At 34.8% G+C, this 20,418-nt stretch overlaps 1 protein-coding gene across 2 annotated transcripts in view; it reads left to right on the forward strand.

The window, feature by feature from the left end:
* LOC143255808 (uncharacterized) overlaps positions 1 to 10,035 on the forward strand; it is a 116,089-nt gene extending 106,054 nt beyond the window's left edge. For both annotated transcript variants that reach the window (XM_076512067.1, XM_076512068.1), the window contains 2 exons: positions 4,271 to 6,056; positions 6,581 to 10,035. In XM_076512067.1, the coding sequence (XP_076368182.1) occupies positions 4,271 to 6,056; positions 6,581 to 6,690 (1,896 nt within the window). In that variant the 3' untranslated portion in view covers positions 6,691 to 10,035. The remainder of the gene's footprint in view (positions 1 to 4,270; positions 6,057 to 6,580) is intronic.
* Positions 10,036 to 20,418: the final 10,383 nt, after the last annotated feature.

Here is a 20,418-nt window from a genome sequence, read left to right on the forward strand (position 1 = left end):
GAGATTTTTTATATAAAAAATTTATATCACCCAAGAATATCCTTAAATAGCTGATATATTCAAACCCTTATTTCACTAAGCCGAGTAAATCGGTAGCTACTTACCTGTACTACAGATCTGAAGGTCTACTGTTCGTGCCCGTTACCACAAAATATTCACTCTGCACTATGGGTCTACGGTGCGTTAGAAATGTAACTGTCAAATGTCACTATTCCGTCACTAAAGAGTAGCCAGAGAATTGGCGATATGTGCTGTTGATTAGCTATTTTCCTTGTATATCAGTTCAAAATTAAGGACGGCTAGAGATAGCTTTTCTTTTTAAGCAAAGAACATCTTGAAACAAACCAAAGGACCCCACCTTATCTTTGATATAAAACGTGTTTATCAATAGGAGATGCTAGACAACCATTTGTCACGTAGGAGAATCTTGTTTATTGCCAGAAGAAAACTAAAAAACTTGCAATAGTGACTTTCGGACATTTCCTTGTCGATTTGATCACGTACAGTATAAAGCAACAAGGATGAGACGTTGGGTGAAGTTATTTTTATTATTATCTGGAGAATAAAAGTCTCCAGTCTAACGTTATTGCCAAAAGATACACGCTACTGTTAATACCATTTATCAATATTTTCCGGACATAAACAAGCTCAAATACAGGTGAATAATACTGTAATATTTTTTACTTTAAAATAAAGAGAAAACACACTTATATGTTTTGAATTGAGGTTCACGTAAATGTTTAATTGGAAATTATTTTAAAGTGAACATTATAGATTTCAACAAATGCTCTGTAATTTATTTCTTTTGTTTGTGACCTACCAGTGCATAAGTGACAGATCTGGAGGCTTATAACGGTAAAAATCGGATCTCGTGGTCAGAGGGCAGAAAACGCACATCTCGTAGCATAAAGAAATAAACTTTTATTTAAAGCTTAAAGCGACATTAATATTTATTATTTAACGTAAAAAAATTGAAACTCGTGAATCTAAACCCTTACTGAATGCACATATTGTATTGGCTATTGTGTTTTGATAGTTAATTAAATATATAATTCGGTAACGCAATTCAGTGGCAGAAAACAATACGATATAATATTAAGTAGTAGGAAGAAATGGTTAATAACTGCATTTTGTGACTATTCTTTTCGCTAATCTATGCTATACTCATAATGTTACAAAATAACTAAATACAGTTTTTACACATAAACAGATAAAAACAACAAACTCTCAGCATTAAGGAATTACCTGTCAGCTGGGTATTCCAAGAAGTAGGGACCAATCACACGTACAGTTACCTTATCATGACACACACACACAAAAGAAGTTAGTGCATCTGGTATTTAGATGGATAACACTGTATTGACTTGCTACACGTCGAAGAACAAGGATAAGATACAGTGTGAAGATAAACAAAACAACACTTTGTTTTCAAGATACCAGAAGGTGAGATGCAATACAAACTGGTTTGTTAATGGTAGGAGATTAGAGCATTGTAATAAGTTAAAAAGAATTTTCTATAAATGACAAAAAAAAAACAAACAGTATGCATCAAAATGAAATAAAACAAACTTTAAAATAATTGTTGATTGTAAAAGTGTGTGTGTTTGTAATTAAGCACAAAGCTACACAATCGGCTGTCTGTAGTCTGCCCACTACGGGTATCGAAACCCAGATTGCAGCATTGGAAGTCGGCAGACATTCCGTTGTGTCACTCAGGCTAATTGTGAAAAGTAATCACACACGAACATCATGTTGGAAAGAAAAAAACCTTTTGAAGGTTGAAACATCTAACCCTCACAGCAAGTCTTAATTCTTCAAGACTTCTAAAACTTAGATATGCCCTAACGAACTAGTTGTAGTTGACCAGATACAAAACTGGATCACTGGTATCTGGAGGCATTTCTGTTGTAGATAACAGTCGTGGTGTATTACACTTATACAAGGCTATGTAGAATGTAATGCAGCCACTCCATGATAAAGTAGGCTGTTCCTGTGACATATGCTACAGAAAGTTCATCATCCTAACAACTTAAGTCCCCCCCTTCCGCTGGGACAGCGATACGTCTTCGAATTTACATTGCTAAAATTAGGGATTCGATACCCCTCGTTGGATACAGTAGATATCTTAATGTGGCATTGCTATACGAAAAACAAACAACAAATTAGACGTCTGCAGTGCCATTAGTACCCAAAATGTAAGTAAAAACGGTTTCTTGTCGAAAATAAATATATCAAAATATAAATTTGTATCAGTAGACAAATATATAAGCATGATAGTGGCTCCAGCCAAATTAGAAGGATGGAGAATATTTGCCATGACTAATATATACAGGACTGAATTTTAGGCAGTTTCATGCTTCTGAACAAATCTAAACACTTTTACGTGACATGAAAACCAGTAAATTTGAGTCTGTTTTAGACAGAAACAACAATAACAGGATAAACAGTCTAAAATGATAATTATTGTGGTTGTACTTTCTTGCAAACAGTTGTGGTAAACAAAAAATGAATAGCATAAAATAAAATTATATTGATAGATACGAACCACAAGAAGAGATGGTTGACAGCTTTAACATGTATATATTTATTTCTTTGTTTTTGATCGTTTTTATGACGAAGTTAACTCCATAGTTACTTTTTTAAAAGTGACAACTTAAGGGCTACGGGCCGAGGAAAACTTTGAAATTAGGGTGTGTCGAACTGATCTTGAACGCACTATACATCGTGAGATTTTTTCTGATAGCAAGCGTTCAAATTCCACGTTGGGCAATATGTATTATTGTATTTAATTTTAAAATAATCTATCATATCCAAAGGTATTGTATATCATTAACATTCAAAGAATTAATAAAAGATATTTTTCTTTTTATCGTTTTTCTTCTTGTTGTGTGTCAGTAGTAAATTTATAGACTTACAACCCTAAAATGCCATGTTCGATTCTACGTGGTAGACACACTAGATGGCTCGTTGGGGTTCCAAAAAAACAAACAAATAAATACTCGGTCTTTTCCCAGTGTCTTTTGGTTTTCTTCAATATAAGAATAAAGTTAATTTATTTTAGGAAACAGTTTGTTAAATAAGAGACATATGCTATAAGCAAATCAGACCATTGTGCATAATAAATGTTCAAAATGTTTAAGCACAGAAAACGTTATTGCAGTTTGCCTAATAGGTCTCATAAATGCATATATGTTGCTATTACTTCCAGTTGTAATAAAATAGCCTTCCCCAACTGTTTCTGGTTCAAATTACCCTATTAAAAAAATACACATTTTCAGGGCTTGCCCTTGTTTACAATTTAGCTATTTTTTATTGCAAACCTTTATGTAGTTTACCTTTTATTCTAACTCGACTATTTTATATATATATTTTTGTGAAATGATTTTATAAGATATTACTATTTATTGTTTTCTTTACAATTTGGGGCGACACAACTCTTGAATTTAATAAACATTTCTTATTCTTTCGACCCAACCATACGCATGGCCAGGTGGTTAACGCACTCGACTCGTAATCTGAGGGTCGCAGATTTGAAACTCCGTCTCACCAAACATGCTTGTCCTTTCAGCCGTGGGGGCGTTATAAAGTTACGGTCAATCCCACTATTCGTTGGTAAAAGAGTAGCCCAAGAGTTGGCGGTGGGTGATGATGACTAGCTGCCTTCCCTCTAGCGTTACACTGCAAAATTAGGGACGACTAGCGCAGATAGCCTTCGAGTAGCTTTGCACGAAATTCAAACCTTTCTTTTGGTTTTGTTTTATTTTACTTGACTGTTTGGTATTAATATTCTATATATACATATACTGCACTTAAAACGAAGCAGTAAGTTGAATATTAAAATTTATTCAATATTTTTCAGTTTAGTATAGTCCACCACTGCGACCGTGGTAACTCTTTTCATTTACAACGCTAAAATGAGACGTTTGGTTCTCCTCAGTGGACACAGCAGATAGCCCGAGTTGTATTTGCTATAAGAAAACACTCACACAATTTAAATTAATTGTATATTACGCATTTACACGGTAGGCCATCTTACACAACTTCATTCTGTTTTTATATTACATTTTTCCATTACTGATTTCTTTTTTTTACTTGGCAGTCTTTTTTTTTCCTGTATGTAAATTAGGTTAATCAGACAACTTATGCACTAAAATGTTTTTTGTTACAAAGTTATTATAATACCTCGCACGACATTATTAAATGAAATCAAAATATATTGTCTTGCGGAATTCATTACGCCAGATTTTTTCACCTTTTTATTTCTTTTTAGGAAAAGTTTCAGAGAGAGAAAACTACCGAAATTCCTACACGTGTATGTTGCACGTGCAATTTTTACAAAAATGTTGACCAGTCAAAACCACCTCAACAGAATTTTGATCGTAATCTCAAAATTCAGATTTGTGATTGCCAAAGAATGCTATTATGGACTGGAAACCTGGTTCCGTTCTGTAGAAGTGACTCACTGGAAAACTGGAGTAGATCTGCAGGTTCTGATACACATGAATATGAATCCAAAGATAAAACAAGACTCGGCCCTGTATGTATTGAACCCACGAAAAGATTAACTGAAGTACATTTTTTAAACGGAAAACAAAAGCACATCCTATTGAATTCTGATTTACGAGAACTTGAAAGCAATGCATCAAAGTCTTCTAAAACAAAAGAACGGGTAGATAATGGAGAAAATTCGGTAGAAACAGTAAACATTTTAACTTCAGCTAAAGAAAGCTTACATCTTTTAGACGCTTCTATCAATTACGTAAATTTTCAGAAACCCCGAAATTATAAAAGAGATGGAAAATGTAAACTCGTTAACAATTTTTCAAACTATGCTAACTTGGAATTTTTAGAGCCTTATCTAGACAATCCAACACTCAGTTTGCAAGATGACGAAGGTCCTGTCGTAGTCCATGAATTGTCTCGAAGCAATATTGAGCAGGTAATTTCGGATCGCCCTCCTAAAGAATATGAAGATATTTCAGATTTAAATACTGGTATCGCATCTCAAAAAAATATCCCCTCTTCAATGCATGATAAAGAAAGTGTTTATGAAATAATGACATGTCAAGACAAAACAACTCACTCTTTTAACTCAACCAACGATAATTATTTGCCAATGGAACCTAAAGAGTCGTGGAAGTCTCTAGTTTCAATTCCTTCTCTATCAAATTTTGATCTCGTCAGTGATAACTCGATATTCATTAACTCCTTCGAGAAGTCTCAAAATACAGACAAACACTTGCTTTTGAGACCTTTTCTGCCCTTTGTTGTACCCAGTAGTAAGAATCATGACACAGCCCAGAAAATCGATTCCACTTCGAAATCGGACCTACGTATACAGGTAAGAGAATTTTATAATCCAGCAATCCAAAAGGATATTTTTTCAACAAAACTGCCATCTCGGACTAATCGTTCAAACTCACTGGGCAACTTAAAGAAGAAGGTGTTTATGAGGACTAGATCTAAATCCATTGAAAGTCGACAAAATAGGGATGATCCATCACAACATTTTGAAACTTCTGGGCCTGTTTCTAGAAAGAAGCACTCGTTCTTCACTAAACTGGGTTTAATAAATAAGAAGAAGTCCTTTAGAACTGATTATCTCTCATCTTTACCGTCAGTTCCTACTTCTCCTAATGACCATTCTCTAAACAGCTTTAGTAGGTCAGCAGGCTGTCTGATAGGTGACGAAGATTCCATAATGTCGGAGTATGACTTCCTTGGACTTCCTCTTTCTAGTCAAAAAATGTCTCTCAGGGATGGTTTCAGCCAGTTAAGCGTCATTAAAAGATCACGCAGTGTTCCATTCAAGTCCAAGAGAAATGACTACTGGATGAAAGCTTCAGTTTCTCATGAAACGTCGCACAGACTTCGTGAAGTAGGTTTTCCATCTAGTAACGTTGTAGACTCTATTTGTATTCATGGATCGCTTCCTAGAACACAACATGAAAACAAGAGTGTTTCAGCACACAAAGTTTCTTCTGTCCAAACAGGAATAGAAGAACGTGGGAAACAAGAGTTCTCATCAGAAAGTAATAAATATCTTGGAACAGCAGGTAAAAGAAGTGCTTTGTTTAGTTAATTACCTAACACTGTATACCCATGAATTTATAGGTTCATTGGTACATTTTTAACTCCTCGCATAAGTACAACTTTAGATAATTAAAATATTGAAGTATGTTTTGAATCCTTAGCGTTTACAGTGTTTTTATTTCTTTCTGAGTTGATTCTTATTAATTTGACATTTGAAACTACAAAGTTAGCTTAAACAACGAAGAGAAATTATAAAACATAATAAATTAAAAACTTTCATACAAGTATTGAGGCTTTCTACTTTGTAAAAAACACGTGCATTGTGTATTATTTAGTTTTAAATAGCCTTTAAATAAGTGTAACTTGCTAGTTCTTGAAAATTATGCATCAAGTCTCATTACTTTTGATTTTTTTCCAATCAGTAGTTTGAATACTGCAATGAAAGGTTTTCAACTCAGTTCAGAGGAAAAAACTGTTAATAAACTGAGTGTATGATGACGTATATGTTTTGTAGAATGTGATCTATATGGCAATGTTTTATCTCCAGGCAAGTTGGACAATGCTGCCACATCCAGCAGTTCTTCAGACATCAGTGACATTATTGAGGCTTTATCATTATGTTCTCAGAGCAGTAGCAGTAGTGTCAGTTTTCTCTGAACATCCAAAAAGAAGTTTACATCCTCATCTGTTAAACAATGGTATTCAGAGTGCGAATACCAGTTCAGATTAATTGACCTGTTCATGTTGTTTGATAAAACCCAAAATTCATAATGTGGACATCACTTTAAATCCATCGTCCTGTTGGTATTGGTTGGAGAGAACGCAGTGTTCAGAGTGAGGACAACTAATTCAAATCAGTCGGCCCCACTGATATCGTTGGACAAATACTGTTGTCCAAATAACAAACGAACACCTTTCAAGTAGTAAGCAAGATAAAATTTTCTTGAGAATCCCAAGAAATCTTTTTACGACAGATCATAATTCTATAAATACTTCTCATTCGCCAAGCTATATAAGCTCGTGTTTTTCACAACATTCACATTACACTAGTCTCGAGTCAGCAGAATGTTCACTGAGTTTAACAAATAATGACATGGAAATAAATTATTTGAGAGTAAAAATAAGACACTGTGAAACTGTTGGCCTTGCTGGAAAGACCACAATTAGCATCTAGAGATTAATCTAATATATTCTACTAGGAGTAAAATATTGAAAACGAATTCATGTTGCGACATAAAGAAATATATTTGTTAAATATCTTGAAGTTTTTACTGCAAACCTTTATATGGTCTTTATACTCAAATATGAAAGACATTTATTTTTGATACATGTATTAACCTAATGATGAACTATAGGCCAACATTCTAATTGAAAAACGGCTACGTATCATATTACATTTCCAATCTATTAACATTTTATCTCATAAGACTTTAAGTACTTATTATACCTTCCCATAATTACGTGGAAATGAGCAATGTATTAAATAGTAAGTGGAAACTTTCTGATTCTAGTTTAAAGAAATTCATTCGTATTTTCTATCATTTAACATATGTATAGTAAGTAAAGCGACATCTACTTAACACCAACAAACTGTCTCTTATACCTCTATCGTGAAGTATATTTTTCAAAAATATTTTAACATCATCATCCTTGGGTTGAACGTCAAGTGAGCAAATCTTCAAGACTTTGATTTTAAGACAGAATACAGAAGATTTGGAAACGTCGTCCGCTACAATTATGCATCAGTAGATTGCATAGTCATCAAGTTATTTATACAAGGGTTCTTTTAATAAGCAGTTGCCGCCCATATCACAGTCAATTCAATCTGAATACACTTTCTATACCATCTATCAAAAAATCATAAAACCTATTCTGTAGTGTATTCGTTTAAAAATCCGACGCTGTGTGACAGTTGTTTTTTTTAGCAGCTTACTCTGTACTACTGTCGAAATTCGTATAATCAAATTCAGTTTAATACAATAGAGATCTTGAAGAATTCCTAAAGCGTACGATATTATACTTTTTTAATACACCTAACAAGAATAAAGTTCTAATTCTGCAGTTAAACCTAGGAAATAAAAACATCTGATATCCTGGTATAAATTAATCAATCAATGACTTCATTTAGTTATAAGCCAATAAAGAATGACCAAGTAACTTCCTTTCTTAAAACCTGATAAATTTTAGGAGTAAGGTGATACGTAACAAAAATGTTGTAAACATACATAGAATGTTGCTAGGTATCTTAATATTACAGGTTCGTCTAACAGTGGAGGTACTTTTAGGAGAAAAACTAAAGATCACTAGAGATACAAAATATGGTCAAGTAACTTTTCTGTATTAGTAGATGGAAGGAAACTTCATTCACTTGTTGTTACTTTCTTCAATTGACAACAAACCTTTACAAAATTCTATTGACTTTTATTGCCTAAAGCCAAAGGTTTGTATTTTTTATACATCATAATCATAAAAAGTTGTCTTGCATTTAACCGGCTGAAATGAAAACATAATTCATTAATATCTATGATAACGAAGTTTTGTGTGCTTTTGCGCGTGAATGTATTAACGTAATTTCAGAACATTCTACACAGAAAATGAAACTTTTATACTTTTACTGATGATAGAAATAGTACTGAAAAGAAATGTAATGGAGTATAACAGAATTTAAAACATTTTTGAATATGTGCCTACAAAAACTTTTAAAATACTAATCCTGGAGGAGTGGTTGATGACATATGACGAACGCCTCACGCGTAAGATTATTGATAACTAAGAGTTAATGTAAATATTTGACATTTTGAAGAAAAATGAATGGTTAATTTGTATTAAGTTATGTTATGGGCCTGTTTGATATCTGTCTTCTACGATAATTTCAGTAAAATGTGTTTCAGATATCGAAATATTTAATAAAACTTCACGTGTGTGTGTTTTCTTATAGCAAAGCCCCATCGGGCTATCTCCTGAGTCCATCGAGAGGGAATCGAACCCCTTAGTTTAGCTTTGTAAATCCGTAGACTTACTGTTGTACCAGCGGGGTACATAAAACTTCTTTCGTATATGTTTGCTGGAATCTGGACGCCATCAGTATATGTTTTAAAATATTTCATCAACTGGTAATATTGGTTTTTGACCTAAGCCAAGGCTTGTCTTATAACTGTTGTGAAAAAACAACTTAAATTGAAATATTTTTATATATCTCATTGATATTGTACTTCTTCTCTATTACATAATCATTTTGTTGCAAATTAGTGAAATGTCACTGTATAACATTTGACCAGTTGCTTTTCGAAACATGTTTCATGTACAGAGATTTGTGCATTTTAATCTGTTCGTAAATGATGACATAGGAATGGATATAAATATATGTATATATGTTCACACATTATCCACAGTGTCCAGTTTTGATACATTGTGTACGCTCGAACTTCCGAACGAACAAATATAGGACGAAGTGGCAATTCATGTAACGACGTCCACACGTCCTAGCGTGACACACAGTTATCACTCATCCGTTGAAGAGCTGCATACGTACAATTGGCTCATCACTGAAAAGCGAACAGATGTTAGACGTTTAAACGATTCAAGTTGTAGAAATCTTAGATTTCAACGGTCGATGTAAACCGATGTAACGTCTTTATTAGCACTGTATATGGGTTGTTGACTCAGGCTTTGTGTACCAAAAGAACACTTGTGCCTTCAGCTTCGCTTTCCAAGTTATTTCGAAATATAAAGTTCAAATAGCGCCACCTGCCTTCCTAACTGAGAATTTCTCTGCTGCTACGAACTATAGTATAAGCATCAACACCCAGCTCTTTTGTAGTTCGTTCAGAAATTATAGGCGATAGCAATGCTTCAAAAAATTAAGAAATGCCACAATTACAGATATCTGTTAAAGAAGGTTGTTTTTGAGTCGTAGTGAAGTTATCTTTGAGTCGCAATAGAATACAGGTTTCAGTTGAAAAAACGTTGTTGTTGTATTGTGGATAGGTATGAAATAAAGTTTGTAATGAAAGAAATACCATCTGTTGAAAGTTTTGTGTCTTTTGTAGGTAATTCATCCATGTCCCCATTCGCAAGGCTACACACTAATATATATATATATATATGTATGTATGCATGTATACACACATTATTTATTAAATCACCTTGTTTTAATAAACACCCAACAATCACAAATTTTGATCTAATTCGTTGTGAATATATTTGGAGAAGTTCAAATACATTGTCTGGAAGCCCTGCATGGCCAAGCGTATTCAGGCGTTCAACTTGTAATCCGAGGGTCGCGGGTTCGAATTCCGGTCGTACCCAACATGCACGCCATCCCAGCCGTGGGGACGTTATGATGTGACGGTCAATCCCACTATTCGTTGGATTACCTGCCTTCCCTCTAGCCTTACACTGCTAAATTAGGGACGGCCCTCGAGTAGCTTTGCGCGAAATTCAAAAACAACAACAGTGTCTGGAAATGTAGCTAATTTTAAACCATGACTTTTTGGAAATAAAAGAACACAAAGTTTGTTTTCATTTAAACAGTAGATAATTTAATTTTTCTGCGCTTGTGGAAACAGATAAATTTTTTATTGCACATCAGGCCTAAATATTAAAGCTAGTCGCAAACGCTTAAATAATTCTAGTACTCATTATAACACACTGAGCTCTACTTTTATCTTTTTATATACCTACACGAATGAGCTTAATGTTTTCCTGAATAGCGGAAGATCGCTTCAGTTTGCCTCGCTGAATATACTCTTTTGTGATGCATTTGATATTGAAAGAGATTAATTGACCATTGTTGGCGCTCCATCTGTAAGAAGTGATATCTTATGAGACAAAAAGGAAAGTTCTCAATGAAAGTATTATATATTTTTATAGAATCCCCTTAGTTTCACGACAACCATATATTTGAAGATTAAGATAGATGGGATGAAAGTTAGTCCGTAACGGAATTTTTCATGCATCCGCCCATCAAACTCGCTGGATACAATTGACTAAAGGGTGTTTGGAGAATACTTTTCATTTGGGCGTCAACTATCTGAACTATTCGTTATAATAGCTTGTTAAAGTAGATACGAGGTCTGTTCAAAAAATACGCGGACTGTTTGAATTGCGCGGCTCCAGTTGGTTCCATGGGAATCCGCTTGGTGTTGCTAGGTTTGCACAGATCAGCTGATTACGACGCCATTTCCCGATTGCAGATATCTTCATTTGTGTATTAGCTACGCGGTTTTAAAAGAAGTGCGATTTTTTCGTTTGGCGGATTTCAAAATGAATGACCTGAAGGAGCAACGACTTGCTGTGAAATTTTGTGTTAAACTTGAAAAATCTGCGACTGAAACTTTTGGTATGCTTAACACGGCTTACGGTGATGTTGCTATGAAGCGTACGGCATGTTTCAAGTGGCATGAACGTTTTAAGGATGGTCGACAGTCCATTGAAGATGATGAGCGTCCTGGACGTCCTTCCACGTCAACTGACGACCCACACGTCGACAAAATCAACACCCTGGTGCGGGCAAATCGACGCCTGACTGTCAGGAAGCTTGCTGAAGAGTGTAGGATATCAGTTGTATCTTGTTACGAGATTTTGACCGAAAAATTGAAGATGCACCGCGTTGCTGCGAAATTTGTGCCTCAGAACTCGTGAGTTATTGCCCAAACACTCGATCACTGTTCTTTGCCACCACCCCCTACTCACCTGACCTTGCTCCTTGCAATTGTTTCTTGTTCCCCAAACTCAAAAGACCCTTGAAAGGAAGAAGATTTGAGACGATTCCCGAGATTAAGGCAAATGCGACGAAGGAGCTGGAGGACATTACAAAAGAAGCGTACCAGGACTGTTTCAACAAGTGGAAACACCGTTGGGATAAGTGTGTGTGTTGGGGAGGAGAGTACTTTGAAGGAATCCCAGACCTGTAACTTCTAAATAAAGTACATTTTGTTTTATGACGTCAGTCCCCGTATTTTTTGAACAGCCCTCGTATTTCTTCTGTGTTCGTATAGCGTATAAATGATTATATTTACTAAATATTCCCAGCTACCTGTATTTTGTACAAATTTCTAATTCCAATACAACTTACCATAAAACATTCTATCAAGTTTTCTTTCTTGTATGTCCTTCTATCCTCGTTGTAACAAAACAATGATGTTTCTTGTACTTTTATTATATTTCACTGCGAATTATGTCTGTCAGGTAGTACTTAACTATAAGAACCGTTTTTTGTTCCAAATTTTGTTTCAACACCATCTATCTCAACAGTTTACGTCACAATATTATTTCTGGCATCCATAATATTTTCACAGAAATCCTGAATTATTACTTAAAGGAAACATTTTTGTCACCACGAGGACTCTCTATTTTCCTAGGGTGCTTTCAGTTCAATTCTGGTACAATTGAGCCTAGGGAACAATCATTTCTCAAGTTGATTTTTTTTTTTTTTTGGCGGGTCTTCCAGTACTGCTACGTAGTAAAACAAACCTTACTGTTCATGGCAGTGTTTCTTGCATCACCTTTCCGAAATCTCTACCTCGATAAGGATTATTCCCTTGATTCGAATCCTTTCGTTGGCTAATGAAGTTTTGCTCCTCATTCTCTGAAAAATCTCACCTAAGGAAGTGCCACTCTTCTATTCTTCAGGTGACTCGTTATGTCATCCTACTGTAGTGAAATCTTCAGTCTGAGAGACTGAATAAAATCAAATATGCTGAATTTCTGATCCAATCTCCATCAACAACTTTTATATAAAACATGAATAGTCTTCAATTTAAAAAAAAAAAAACTTTAAAAATATTCCTCCAAAACCCAAAATTTGGCTGCGATTAATTGATAGTACCTTGGTAAAATGGCTATACAATACAGAAGATATTTCAGAATTCATAAAATAGCGAATACAATTAATAATTTAAATGAAAAAATGTCTTAAGCTGGAAATCGATAAACGATGATTACCAAAACATAATTTAGATAGTTTACAGGAATACCACAGATACTAGTAGGTATTTCGACTATAAAGCAAACTAAATGAACAATATTTGTAATACAGAAAGTGTTAAGAAGACATATCACTGCAAGATCTTCAGTGAATATCCTAAACTCTTGATATTGAAGAAAATAACTATGATAACTACAAAGAATAAGCTGAGAAAAGTACAAGCACACAGCCATATTCCCTGTGTTGGCCCAGCATGGCCAGGTGGTTAAGGCACTCGACTTGTAATCCGAGGGTTGCGGGTTCGAATCCTCGTCACCCCAAACATGCTCGCCGTTTCAGCCGTGTGAGAGTTATAAAGTCAATCCCACAATTCGTTGGTAAAAAAGCAGCCCAAGAGTTGACGGTGGGTGGTGATGACCATGGATACCAAAAATCTATTTTTAATTATATAAGTCTGCAAATGTTCCGTTAATCCAATGAGGGTTTTAAAAAAATCTATTTTAATACAGTTTTAAAGGAATAATACCAATATTTTCTTCAGTTAATAACGGAAGGCTACGACTGAATTATGGACAATTTGTTTCAACTAATATTTTTGGAGCATACACAAGATTTAACAAGGGCTGTATATTACTGTAAAAAATACGTGTTCGTCATCTACGTTCACATCTGCTACTCGCATATCGCATTTTTCATCCAAAGAGAATCAATAAATTTCACGTTTTACCTAGGGTGTTGGTAAAGTATATTTTGCACAAGAGAAAAATCATAGCACAAAAGTTGTTTTTTTAAATTTCGCGCAAAGCTACTCGAGGGCTATCTGCTAATTTAGCAGTATAAGAATAGAGGGAAGACAGCTAGTCATCACCACCCACCGCCAACTCTTGGACTACTCTTTTACCAACGAATAGTGAAATTGACCTTCATGTAATAACGCTTCCACGGCTGAAAGGGCGAGCATGTTTGGTGCGACGGGGTTTCGAACCCGCGATCCACAGATTACGAGTCGAATGCCTTAACCCACCTGGCCATGCCGGGCCTGCGCAAAAAATTATCTCTGTTTACAATCTCGGTGATAAATACTCAAAACTTCAGCTTATTTAGAAAATTGTCATAAATTTTTGCGCAAAAAATAAAAATAGTCAAAGTCAGATGTAAGTTTTTACGTACCCTTGAGATTTCATGTTACATGGGGCCTATATAACTCTGAAAATTAGGGTTTTATCTCTGCGGAATAAAATTCGGATTCATACTCACAAAATAGAAAAGTGTGAAAAATAGATACCTGTGAAATTTTAAGATAAAAAATGTAATTAAAATACAACGTTTTTATGTGTATACAATTAAACATATTTATTGGAGCAGTCAATGACCTACATTTAAAAACACTTTACAACATTTTAGATTTTATCTTCAGATGTAACTTTACTACTCTGAGTTTACACTTGTTACAAGTCATGTAAAGGATGGCTGAGAAAAACATGTTTATTTTAAGAACATAGTTTCTAAAGTCTTAATTGTGGAAAGAGAAAGAAAATTATAATCGTATTTTGAAATAAAAAACACTGATGTGTTCCAATCAAATGATAGAATGTCCTGACCAAATCAATGATCCCCATCTTTTTTCCAGTTTTTATAAGTTCAGTTTACATCGTTTTAACAAGGCTTCCTTGTATTATTTATTCCCTAGTATTTATATAACTAACATACCTTAAGCTTCAAAAGTCGAGAATTTTCCCAACGACCTACCATGTAGAATGAGACCTAGCTCCAGCCTTTTTACCAATGGGAGAAGGGCAGTGAGACATATAGTGAGGGCAAATCTAAAATGAATTCAGAAGATTAGTGAGCGGCGTTGCGAAGGGAGGAGATGATATTTCACACACTACCTACTCCCACCTTGCTAGCGTCTTTTGTGTTACTACACAGAACGTTCTAGAGCATACACAATACACTCATTTGGTAAGTTAACTATCTTATAAGATCGTTATTACCAGCCATTCGATATAATGTTATTTGGCTTTTCACATCCAGATAACTGATAAGACAATGCACAATGAGTAAAAATAACAATAATTAGTAAATTACAGATAAATATTTTATCATGTTGTTCAAGCGAACTTTACTGATGCACGCTTCTCACGTGTTAAAGAAAGTTCTAACGTGTCATAGAAACATGAAACTTTCTCAGAATTTTTTTATATATTCATCCTTACTTCTAGGTATCTTTTATCTCAGTATTGAACGTTTTAATGTAAAAGGCAGTCAAATTATTATTGCGATTAACAAAGAAAAACAAGCAATAACTGACAACTACGTATTTCAATTAATTGTATGGAAATATACAACCTATTCATTTCAATTGTTCCTTTCGAGAGAAAATACGTGAAGAATATAACTAGGACAACAAATTAGCTCCAAGAGTTGATTGTTTGTTGTTCAGCACAAGACTACACAGTGAGCTATCTGTACTGTGCCCACCACAAGTTTCGAAACCCAGTTTTTAGTGATGTGAGCCCACAGTCTTGCTCTTGAGCCATTGGGAACGGCTCCGAGGTAAACTCCAAATATAATATTTTTGTAGTTTCGCTTTCAAACGCGTAACACTAACTTGTATTTTTTTGACTGACTATTACTAAACTTAAGTGCACTTTTAAATGTTGTTTCATTAATATTTGTCGTTTTTATTCTTATTTACGATGTTTATAGACGAAATGAAAATAACTTTGAAGTCAACTCTGAAACTTGCGGACTATCTTAGTGAAATAATAATTTATAAATTCCAGTCGTCAAGCTGGATTTCATGGATGAAATTTTCATTACTGGTATCTTAACAAGCTTTTAGTTTGTTTGTTTGTTTTTTGGAATTTCGCACAAAGCTACTCGAGGGCTATCTGTGCTAGCCGTCCCTAATTTAGCAGTGTAAGACTAGAGGGAAGGCAGCTAGTCATCACCACCCACCGCCAATTCTTGGGCTACTCTTTCACCAACGAATAGTGGGATTGACCGTCACATTATACGCCCCCACAGCTGGGAGGGCGAGCATGTTTTAGCGCGACGCGGGCGCGAACCCGCGACCCTCAGATTACGAGTCGCACGCCTTACGCGCTTGGCCATGCCAGGCCCTATTATAAAGTAATATTTGTTATAGTTTAAAGCATAAAAAAACATGAAAAAGCATTACTTATGAAAACTAGTACCCTGAAACACATCGGTTCTAGCGTAAAGCTATACAATAAGCTATTATTGCTGTGTTCGCCTCGTGAGTTAAACTGTAATTTTTTTTGTTTTGTTTGTTTGTTTTGAATTTCGCACCAAGCTTCTCGAGAGCTATCTGTGCTAGCCGTCCCTAATTTAGCAGTGTAAGACTAGAGGGAAGGCAGCTAGTCATCACCACCCACCGCCAACTCTTGGGCAACTCTTTTACCAACGAATAGTGGGATTGACCGTCACATTATAACACTGCCACGGCTGGGAGGGCGAGCATGTTTGGCGCGAACCCGCGACTCTTAGATTACGAAGCGCACGCCTTAACGCTCTAGGCCATGCCGGGCCAACAAGCTTTTAGAATAAACCGTGTTCTTCACAGGCGATAAAATTACGAATTATATTTTTTTTATATATAAAGACTCGTTACGCGTTGTTTATATTTTGTAAAACTCCAGTGATATTTTTTCGGGGTTTCAAATTTTCGTCCGCTCCGTATATGTGTAAGTCCCTCATTTCATTTAAATTATACAGCATAACAAAACATGGAGCTAAAATTACACGACGCAAAAGTTCACAGCCAATCTATATGTTGATAGCATTAAATACATAACTGCAATCTGTGAATGTATGTTTCCCTGACGATTGGAGCTAAAAATGACCTACGATTTCACGTGCCAAACTGTGCATCCAATAATTCTTGGTTCGGGTCCCGTTACCATAGAAAAGCATTCCGTACTCTCAAACAGTGAATCCTCTTTTCAGTCAGATAAGTGTAGCCAAAGAGTTGATACTTGGAGCTGTTGACCGTTTGCTTTCCATCTATTCAAAAATTAAAGACGGCCATATTTAGATAATATTCTGGGTAATTTTGCACAAAAGTTGTAATAATAAACAAAGCCGTAGAAGAGATTATTGTTTCACACATTATCACCTCATGGTAACATCTGTACACTTAAGTAATCACTTCAGAAACGATTTAATTAACAGCTTAAAATTTATTTAATTAATTCATAAGACTTCATTCACAAATTGTTATTAATTGAAAATATAATTTTCCTGGAATCAAATCAATAGAAAAAGTAAGTTTCGATATGAAGACTCTATATTGTCACTAAGGAGTCTCTTTGGTATCTGTATAATTATTATAGAATTTAATCGGGACTTGCTAATCCTCTAAGCCAATAAATGCTATTTTTGTACATAGATGGGTGTTGGCAAAGCACTGGTGCCAGCTGTTAAAAAAGAAACCAAATGATACACGTCCCCAATGTACGATCACCAGCAAAAACTTTGTATTTCCTAGTCCTGGCGTGTGTGAATATATTAATAGAGGGTGTTGTCTTTTATTGTAGGAACCTTGTTGTACAAATTAACTGATGTAATCACGTCACCTAACTATATGAAACTTACTATTATTAACACTATTCTTTTCACTGTATTCGTTTCATGCCTTCTAGTTTTCTGTTGTCTTGACAAAATGCTGTCAAGGAACAAATATGTATTAGATAAGTTGATTTGAAAAGGAAATTTTATGACGCAGCTAAATCTCTTTAATAATTTGAAGCAATCTTTAACCATGGATAATTATATTAATTTCAATGTCGGATATAGATTTCTGATTAAAACTATCTGTTTCAACTCTCTCTATTACCCATTAACTCATACAAATAATGATAGTATGATATACATATGTTTAAATTAATAAAACTTCTAACTGGGTATCGGTGAAATTGACGTGTGTTGGTTCATTAGGTTTGGCTTGTTTTGAATTTAGCGCAAAGCTACACTAGGGCTATCTGCACTAGTTGTTCCTAATTTAGCAGTGTAAGACTAGAGGGAAGGCAGTTGCTCGTCACCACCCACCGTCAACTCTTGGGCTACTCTTTTACCAATGAATAGTAGAATTGACCGTCACATTATAACGCCCCTAACAGCTGAAAGGGCAAGCATGTTTAGTGTAATAGGGATTCGAATCCTCGACCCTCAGATTACGAATCGAACGCCTTAACCGCCAGGTTAAGCCGGGCCTTGTTCATTAGGAAGAATAACAATAGCGAATGTAAAGAAAATATGATACAGTTTAAAAGAAAATTACCATATATCTAAATCAGAATCAATTAAATAAGCATCTGTAAAAGCACGTGCTGTTAGACCAATATTTACTGAAGTTGGTTTTAAACTTGTAAGACTGCCCCATAAAGAATTAAAATAGTAATAACTATATTAAAAATATGACGCAAAATTCCAATATGGCTTATGAAATAAAGCAGTTTAAAATTGGAATTTTTAACTTAAATACCACTTAAAGCGTGCAAGGACCAAATGATCAGGTCGGAAGTATTTAAGGTTTACAGTGGCACAGTAGTAAGTCTACGGACTTATCACGCTAGAAACCGTGTTTCGATACCCGTGGTTGACCGAGTACAGATCGCCCATTGTGTAGCATTGTACCTAAAAACAAACAAATCTTTAACGATGACCAAAGAAGGTCAAAACGTTGTTCGCTCCTCTATTAGTGCTTTCTTTACCCATACCAGCAGTTTTTAAATATATAATTTTCTCTTTAAGGTTAAAAATATCCATTCCTGATTTTGAACTGCTGACCAGGGAAGGAAGGAATCTAGAATAACCAATCCCCAAAACTGCTTTAAAACGAACCACAGGATTAAATAACACTTTCATAGCGTGCCCACATCAGAAAGTGTGGAGTGTTTTCAATGGCATCATGGCTTCAACCCTTAGGTTCGTACCCCAATACGCTAATTACCAACCAAGCCACATACGAATTGAGAACACTTTAACATTTTGTCATTGTCCGTGAGTTAGGTAAATAATATACTTAATGTTGAAACTAATGTTGACATTAAGTCGTAAATCGACATCTCAATTCAGAGGACAGAGCAGACATTTACATGACTGTTTCTAATACACTGAATTATTATCATACGACCCCCATATATGCATTAGTATTGGCAAAACTAAATTTGTATAAATTGTATTCATTCAGCTCACAATTGATTATATTTCGCAAACTCTTGTTACATGAGAAATATACTGGACGTTTTATAGAGGAGTTACATAGTGAATTCAACATTTATGCCAATTCTAAACATAAAATATGGCGCATTACTTATTATGTAACTTATATTGTATACTTACTGCTTAATGCAATCTTTTAAATTTTACTTTTGATTTCATTAATGCATAAAAATTTTGACAGTTTTTAATACTTGTGAAAAAATTATTTCTTTGTTTCTATGTACATTTAGCAATGGACGTAATGAAGCGACTCTTGCTCTCATACAAGTAAGTTATTAATGGTTTCTTAGATATTGTGTTGTAAGAAATACATCTTTGTTGTCACCAGTGGTTTTTTAGACATTGTATTATAAGAAATATATTATTGTTACCGTTTATAGTTTGTTAGTTAGAAATATTCAAACATGAACAAATGAAACAATAAAGCCGAGTGATGTAGATATATTCATTGGAACCACATTAAGTTTATTACCGATTTCTTTACAAAACATCCCCTGGTGGGAAAGCAGCAAGTGTATGAACTTACAGAGCTAAAATCTTGGGTTCGATTCTCTGCGGCAGACACAGGAGATAGAGATACACCAATGTGGCTTTACTCTAAAACATACAAATATTCCTAAACACGTCTCAGGATATTTTTATAAGCGTATAGTAGTTCGTAGTGTACAGGCATTTGATAGCCGAAACGATATGTTAAGCTTGACCCCCAGTGGCTTAGCAGAATGTTTGCGGACTTACACGCTAAAAACTGGGTTTCGATACCCGTGAGGAGCAGAGCACAGATAGCCCATTGTGTAGCTTTGTGCTTAATTCGAAACATCAACAATCTCAAACTTTACGAAATTGAAATGAACCCATTGATGTACATGTGACAAAATTCTCGATGTTACTTATCTTATTGTGTTATTACGATATTATACGATGAAACGTATTACTGCACACATTATTCAATTAGCTTTTTAGTATACTATATTTCCCTTAGGCTTGAGTCTTAAATGTGCGGCTGAAGAAAAATAAATATTTTTATAGAGAAGTTTATGAAAATAGTTTCAATAAATATTAAAAAGAATAAACTAATTCTTCTTGAATGAGTTTAACGACAGCAAATAGTGCAAGATTTTCAGTGCTAAAAATGATTATATGTAACTTAGAACACTCCGCCAGATGGATTATTAAGAATATTATTCACTAATATTCTATCTAAATAA

This window comes from Tachypleus tridentatus, chromosome 7 (assembly GCF_004210375.1).
Source record: "Tachypleus tridentatus isolate NWPU-2018 chromosome 7, ASM421037v1, whole genome shotgun sequence".
Classification (NCBI taxonomy): Eukaryota; Metazoa; Arthropoda; class Merostomata; order Xiphosura; family Limulidae; genus Tachypleus; species Tachypleus tridentatus.